The sequence below is a fragment of the Lampetra fluviatilis genome, chromosome 23 (assembly GCF_964198595.1).
Source record: "Lampetra fluviatilis chromosome 23, kcLamFluv1.1, whole genome shotgun sequence".
In the NCBI taxonomy this organism is placed as follows: Eukaryota; Metazoa; Chordata; class Hyperoartia; order Petromyzontiformes; family Petromyzontidae; genus Lampetra; species Lampetra fluviatilis.
In genome coordinates, this window is record NC_136297.1 from 6,888,533 (window position 1) to 6,896,014 (window position 7,482).

General features: G+C 51.0%; 1 protein-coding gene across 1 annotated transcript; it reads left to right on the forward strand.

The window, feature by feature from the left end:
- The first annotated feature begins 415 nt into the window (after positions 1 to 415).
- On the forward strand, positions 416 to 7,268 carry CTHRC1 (collagen triple helix repeat containing 1). The gene is made up of 4 exons (XM_078867392.1): positions 416 to 949; positions 2,582 to 2,854; positions 4,251 to 4,473; positions 7,098 to 7,268. The coding sequence occupies exons 1-4, from the start codon at positions 839 to 841 to the stop codon at positions 7,244 to 7,246; spliced, it is 756 nt and encodes a 251-aa protein (XP_078723518.1). The 5' UTR covers positions 416 to 838; the 3' UTR covers positions 7,247 to 7,268.
- The last annotated feature ends 214 nt before the right edge of the window (positions 7,269 to 7,482 follow it).

Sequence of the window (7,482 nt, forward strand, 5' to 3'; positions counted from 1 at the left end):
TATATTTTAGGCAGGAAATTAGTTTTCAAATTTAGATTTTTTTTTTCTGGGGGGGGGACCCCATACCCCCTGGAAGATTTGGTCCCCCCCAATGTTGACTCCATGGCTACGGCCTTGGTTTTGTGTATAATATTCAGCGTAGTCTGTGTGCGAGTGGGGAATGCTGCAACATCGGTGTCGCGTTACACTGCGAGGATTCTTCCGCAAGGCCCGGGACCTGTGAGTGTGCGATCCCTGTCACAAGGACGGAGAGAGGAGAAGCTCACGAACCAATCTCGTCCCAGACCTCTCCACCACCGCCGCACCCCCCATCCACCACCCTCCGCCCTGCCCTGTCCACCGCCACTTAAATAGAAGCCATGCTGCGGGTCTGAGCCCCTGAAACAGCGAGAGTTGAGGCCGGGAGTTTCAAAGTCTATAGGAGGGGAGGCGGGGACATCGGGAGAAGAGATTAGGGAGCGCGGGGAGCCAAGAATTCGCAGTCGAAAGGAGGTTGGAGGCTCAATAGTGTATGCGGTAGAAAACCCAGGGATATATGTGAGACCAAGAGGGAAGTAAATCGAGACATATAGGACCTTGCAAGCGTCTGAGGACTTGTTAGTCTCTGAAACCAGCAATTGAAGAGACCAGGCCACCAAGAGGCTAGGAAACGCAGAGTCAACAAACCAAGAGACCAGGATTCTCAGAGCCCAGACGTGCAGGAGACCACAGATCTAGGAGATCAGAGAACAGGATTCTAGGTGACAAGAAGACAAGGTGCTGAGATCAGGAGGTCAGCTGGCAAGGAGGCCAGAGGAAACCAGTATCCGAAGAGTCAAGGAGATCAGTGCTTCTTGTAATGGGGGCTCCATTCACCGGCTGCCTGGCCTTAGGGCTCATGCTCGCCGCCTGGAGCCTCGGCTCCACCTCGGAGCCTGGGAAGGTTCGGCCGGGCCGTCAGCACGATGAGGTAAGTGCGCCCCCCATCCTGGAGAACGGGACGTTAAGAGGGCCCACACGCAAGGTGGCTCGGAGAGTCGGAGCGCCGCACTCACACCGCTGAGATGCTGGGTTCATATCAGAGCAGCTCTGCTGCTTGTCGTTGAACTTCTTTCGCACCGTACGTAGCCAAGCGTGCTAATCGGAAGTGCGAAACGAGTTTTCAATATCGATTATTTAAAAGTGCGCAGCTCCCAGTGGCTTCCTAATATCGTCCAGGAAGAACGTTCCAGACGGTCGCAGAAGCGCGTCTGAAAGCGCGCAATGCAGTGGATCGTCTTTGTTCGATGGCCAGACAAAAGCCGCTGCTGCGAGGATGACCGCAGTTCGCGTGATGGTGGTTTATGCTCCCTTGACGAGATCAGCAAGGTGTTGCGGTTAATTTGCGACAAGAACTTTGTGTGTGTGTGTATACAACGTTCGGCGACCTTGTGATGCGGCCGGGTCCTCAAGTGTAACGAGTTGATGGGCTCTGTGCTTAATTGGGATACACTCCACAGTTCTGAGACTTAAAAAGGATATCGGTTTGAAGGCCAGTGTCCGTTTACATTCCTCGCCACCTTCACCAAATCTGCAGCAACCAACGTGGTGAAGTATGGCCAAACGACCCTAGCGGTGAGGGGAGGCTCTCATCCAGCAGTGGATCGACAGGGGACTGTTCACTTGCGTCGTGCGTGTGGCACCTCGAGTGAGAACAATCATGCATGCGCGTGGATTCTGTACTGCTTTACAGCACGCGCTTGTATGTACGCAAGTATGTTGAACTTCTTTCGCACCGCACGCAGCCAACCGTGCTAATCGGTGCTCGGGAAGGACAACAACAAAACAGTTTATAGAAATTAGCTTTCAATCTTAGGGGCCGTCCATAAATGGCGTCACGCACCTAGGGGAGGGGTCAGACATTTGTGACGATGTGTGACGAGGGGGGGGGGGTGAGAAATGTGACGTCAGATAAAAATGCTCAATTTTAAATAAATATAGACAACACGTTGTACTTAATTAAATAGACTTTTTAATAAATGTTTTTCTCCTACAACATCAGAGTGCTGCGCCACATTAAATACGCACTACAATGACAATAGTTTAAAGCGATTTGAAGCATGTTTTATTTGGGGGGGGGGGCAGAGCTTTGTGACGTCATATTTGAGGGGGATCTGACTTTTTGTGACGCCGTGTGACGAGGGGGGGGGGGTCAAAAATCGTCCAAAATCGCGTGACGTCATTTATGGACAGCCCCTTATATGATTTAAAAATGCATAGCTCCCAGTGGCTTGTCCTGGGTAGCATTTAATTAACCACTTCGAAAGCCGACGGCTAACTATCATGACAAAATCCGTTTGCATATTTGCAAAGTTAATTTGTTTGCTCTGTTTTTTTCGTCTTCAAGTATTTGCGCAATAAGCATTTTTGATCAATTCAAGTAACGACACTTTGCACTGAGATTTCGTTCGCCTTGGATAATTCGTTAAGACAGTTTTCGTGGCCACATGTTACAGCCGACGGACGGATAGAGCGAATGCATTAACGCACCAACATTAATTGGAAATCTTTCAAGAATGATGATGATGACGACGATGGTGATGCTGGTGGGGTGTGCGAGCAGAGAGCGGTGGGAACGGCGACCGGGCCGTGTCCCTTTGGGGTCCCAGGCCCCTCTGGCCGCGATGGCCTGCCCGGACCCAGCGGGACCCCGGGAACTCCTGGGGTCCCTGGCCTGCCTGGGAGGGACGGGACCCCAGGGCTCCCTGGCAGAGACGGCCCCGCCGGGGAGTGCGGGGAGCGAGGAGACCGGGCCGAGCGAGGGATCTGGAAGCCCAACATCAAGCAGTGCGCGTGGAACGCATTCAACAACGGCCAGGACCTGGGCAAGATACAGGTGAGGACATCTGTAACAGGTACAGACGGTCCATACCTCAACTCCTTATCAGGGCATACCTTATTGCAGACCAATTCAAACCTTATTAGTCACCCCCGTGTCCTTATACATCTCAACGTTCATCCTACAAAGTCCCATCACAAGGGATAAACACAAACAAATAGACACATTTTTTTGCCGTATTGAAACAGCTGTACTCCGTATGGACCTGATAACTCAAAATTCCTCTTGATGTGAAACTTTCGTGACTGCAGGAATCCATACTCTTTGGTTCTTTCGGTAAAGTCACGTAGGTAGAAAATAAAATCAATCACGACGTTTCGGGCGCAACACAAGCGTCCATCATTAGGTGGGAAAGCATGGTCTGCTGCTGAGGCAGACTGTTTTGAAAGGTTTGAACTGGGAGTAGCTCAAGGATTATAAAGAAGTGGCCGGAGCAAGTGATGTTAATGTGAGAACTTTACATTTGGTTGACATTGAAGTAGCAGAAGAGACTGTCCTGTTATCTAAATGGTCCCAATCAGAAGTGGACATTATACCACTTATTCTATTTTATACCTACGTGACTTTGCCGAAAGAACCAAAGAGTATCAATATCCCTGTTGAAGAATACGGGTAAACCGTATGGGTTGACAGGTATGAGACGTCACCTGTATATATCACTTGCACATGGACATCATCTATAGATATCACTTGGACATAGACATCACCTGTACGAAACGGTGGACGTTAAAGATCCCAGGACATCATTTACAGGCCATTGTGTGCCGGTGTCATAGTCCCACTTTGGCAAATTGGAGAAAAAAAGATATACACCACAAATCACTGCGAGAACTTCGTGACAAAAAAAAAACGTCACGAGACTCACTTTTTTTCGATTTAAAGCTTTCGTGACTGCAGGGATTAATTTTCTTGGTTCTTTCGGTAAAGTCACGTAGAAAAAAAAATCTGTTGATATGAAAATTCCTTTGTCAAGGCGCCCTTCCTCCCCTAACCCAGCTTAAATATACGCTGCCAAGCTTGGTGGTGTTCCTTCAGACGCTGTCTTTCCGACAGACCTGTTCTTCACCTGAGGACGGCTGCTTGCGTTGTGGCCGAAACGTCGTGAGAATTGTATTTTATTATGTTTATTTTTATTATTTTATTATTTCCCTTCTACGTGACTTTACCGAAAGAACCAAGAAGAGACTCACTTTGTCAGTGACGTTTTCCTGGCCAAACAAGCAAAATAATACAACAATAATAATAACCATGAATCTGCTATACACAAGCTTCTTCTTTCGTGCAAAGCCCATGGTAAATTTAACCTTTTACCTTCCCCCCCCTCACTGACCTTCACTGCCCCCCACTTCCCTCTGGGCGCCCTACCCCCCCCCCCCCTCCTCCCTCCCCACAGTCGTGCACCTTCACGAAGGAGCGTGGTGACAGCAGCGTGCGCGTGCTCTTCTCGGGCGCTATGCGCCTGCGCTGCTCAGTGCCGTGCTGCTCGCGCTGGTACTTGACCTTCAACGGCGCAGAGTGCTCCGGCCCGCTGCCCATCGAGGCCATCGTGTACCTGGACCCGGGCAGCAGCCCCTCCGAGACCAACGCCTCCATCAACATCCACCGCACCACCAGCGGTGGGTAACCCGCCGGATTGTACACGGTGGCTAGGAGATGTCGATGACCTCGCCTGGTGTACACAGGAGGTTGTGGGAACCAAACGCCTCCATCAACGTCCACCGCACCACCAGCGGTGGGTAACCCGCCGGATTGTACACGGTGGCTAGGAGATGTCGATGACCTCGCCTGGTGTACACAGGAGGTTGTGGGTTCCATCCATGAATGACTGTATTATACGAATGAGACCTGCGAGTCAAGGAATGTATGGGTTCACGCCTGAGTTAGGGTGGGCGCCACGGTGGCGAGATGTTAACTACCTCGTCTGGTATGCAGGTGGTCGTGGGTTCAATTTGGACCCTGACGCCTGCTGTATATTTGGAGTTTGCAAGTTCTCACCGTGATCGCGTGGATTTTCCCCCCGGATCCTCCGGGTTTTCCCCTCCACAATTAGAACCAAAACGTGCGTTTCGAGTATTCGGCTGCTGTACAATTTCCACGTGAGAAACCAACTTCGTTGAGCGTATTATTCGTGGCCAGTTCGCTTGTGAAAAAAAAAGTTATATAGCTCAGTGGGCCTTACCTGGTAAAATACTAAATAGTTAAAATAGCGAGAGTTAAATAGTGTTGTTGTTGCTGCTGCTGCTGCGGTGGTGGTGGCGGCACGGCACGCGACGGACGACAATCGGAGGCTGACAGATGTCGAATATTCGACTGGGAGCGCAACGATCAAATCGGCGCTCACTGCTCGGACGAGCAGCGCACGACTGGCGATGGACTAAAGTGGCAAGCAAATCGTGTCAGACATCATATCGCGTGATCGGCATCATTTGACAGATGAACATCATTTGGGTGACGGGCATGGCCGGATAACGACCCATCAACAAGCGTTGCTCAACTCACGAACATCGCTCAACTCACGAACATCGCTGACCGATTAGCGTCATTTAACTTTTTAAAAAAACATGACCTAAATGATGACCGCTTGTGGAAATTAGGCGAATTCCACCGAGCAAGACTGACGACCAACACACAAGTGATGGGCATTCGACCGACGACCACACCCCCCCGCCCCCCGATCAAACTTACAACCGAATGACCCTTCCTCCTTCTGTTCGGCAGGGAGTTGATCAGCAACGTGGCTACGATCGCGTTGACGTTAGCACCAGTAGATGGCTTCAGGTGTAGCCCTCATGGTGAATGTCGGCAACGTTGAAGCGAGAGTGGCGGCTCCACCGATGATAGTCATCGGTTTTCAAATTTTTCAAAGTTGCTGTGCACGGGCCGCCGGAATGCAACAAAACGCCAAATCGCCAGCAACGAACGGCACTATTAAATGTGCAATCGATACGAGTTAATAAGTGTATTGAATTGAGCGTGGTTGTTTTTAAAGAGCTTGAGAAAAAAGAGATGATGGGAGGTGAAATTCCGAATTGGAGAAGGGCGAGGAAAAGAAGCGGAGGTGACTTTGACCTGCCGTGTGCGGTGGTTGAGCACGGAGTCCTCGCCATGGGTGGGCGAATCTGAGAGTGAAGTTTCGTGGGAACGGTAACCGTGGTCGTAGCGATATAAGCGCCGTGGAGGGCTCCAGAACCACCGGTGGGTGTACGGCGGAGGTGTATCAATTCTAGATTTGAAGCTTTCGTGACTGCAAAGATTCGTACTCTTAGTTCTTTTGGTAAAGTCACGTAGGTAAAAAATGAAATAAAAATTAATAAAGATTAAAATAATAAAAAAAATCACGACGTTTCGGAGGCAACACAAGTCTCCGTCATCAGGTGGGACCGTCACAGCCAGATTTGCTGCATTAAGAGGTGTATCAGCTGTACCTTCCCTTCTAGCCCCGCCCACCTCCCCCTTCTAGCCCCGCCCACCTTCCCTTCCAGCCCCGCCCACCTCCCCCTTCTAGCCCCGCCCACCTTCCCTTCTAGCCCCGCCCACCCCCCACCCTCCCAGTCCCTGACTGCCACATTTAGATAAGCTCCTCCCCCCTCCCCTGAACCAGTATATAAGATCTTGTCTCTTGGATTTCTCTTCACTTGATACAGTAAATTTGGCTGTGACGGTCCCACCTGAAGACGGAGACTTGTGTTGCCTCCGAAACGTCGTGATTTAATGTAGTTATTTTTATTTCATTTTTTTTTACTTACGTGACTTTACCGAAAAAAACCAAAAGTATGAATCCTTGCAGTCACGAAAGCTTCAAATCTGTACGGCAAGCTTCTTTCGAGCAGTGCGTAGCCAACCGTGCCGATCGGAGGCGAGCGGTACAACCCCAAGTGAATCGGCGAGTGCCCGCTCATCAGAGGTCGCAAACGGGTTTTGATTCCTTACCCGTTCCCGGCCGCACCAGGGTAGCAAATGGGTACCCGGCCGGGTACGGGTACCCGTTCCCTACCCGAAATGAGTGACAAACGGTCACTCACAAGTGACTCAGGGCCTACCCGTACCCGGCCGCACCAGGGTCGCAAACTGCTACCCGTACCAGCCGGGTACGGGTAGCCGGGTAGGGTACGGGTATTGGGTACCCAGTTGCGACCTCTGCCACTCATCAATCCGCCGGAGTGATTTTTTTTTTGGCGTTCGTGCGTAACCGTGCGTCTCCGCTGCCTCCACCCTCCCCCGCTTCCCCGTGCGCCGCCAGTGGAGGGTTTGTGCGACGGCGTGTCGGCCGGGGTGCTCGACGTGGCGCTGTGGCTGGGCACGTGCGCCGTCGGGGGCTTCCCGCACGGGGACGCGTCCACCGGGTGGAACTCCGTGTCGCGTCTCATCATCGAGGAGCTCTTCAAGTAACGGGCCGAGCCTTCTCGCTCGCTTCCCCCACTCCCCCCCCCACACATTGAAACCGTTCAATATTTTACTTTGGAGTATTAGTGTCGGATTATGAAGTCAGTAAAAAACTGGTTCACACACATGTTGTTGTATTGGGACTTTCTTTCACCGTACATGTCCAAGCTTTGGTAATGATATTTCATGTGTTAATTCCATCTACTTTATATTCGTGGTTCTTTTGGTAAAGTCACGTAGAA

What these genes read in the sequence shown, in the direction of transcription:
- CTHRC1 (XM_078867392.1), top strand. Translation starts at nt 839, where the DNA reads ATGGGGGCTCCATTCACCGGCTGCCTGGCCTTAGGGCTCATGCTCGCC. An exon ending in CGGGCCGTCAGCACGATGAG is followed by an intron (nt 950 to 2,581) that starts GTAAGTGCGCCC and finishes GTGTGCGAGCAG; the next exon opens with AGAGCGGTGGGAACGGCGAC. An exon ending in CATCCACCGCACCACCAGCG is followed by an intron (nt 4,474 to 7,097) that starts GTGGGTAACCCG and finishes GTGCGCCGCCAG; the next exon opens with TGGAGGGTTTGTGCGACGGC.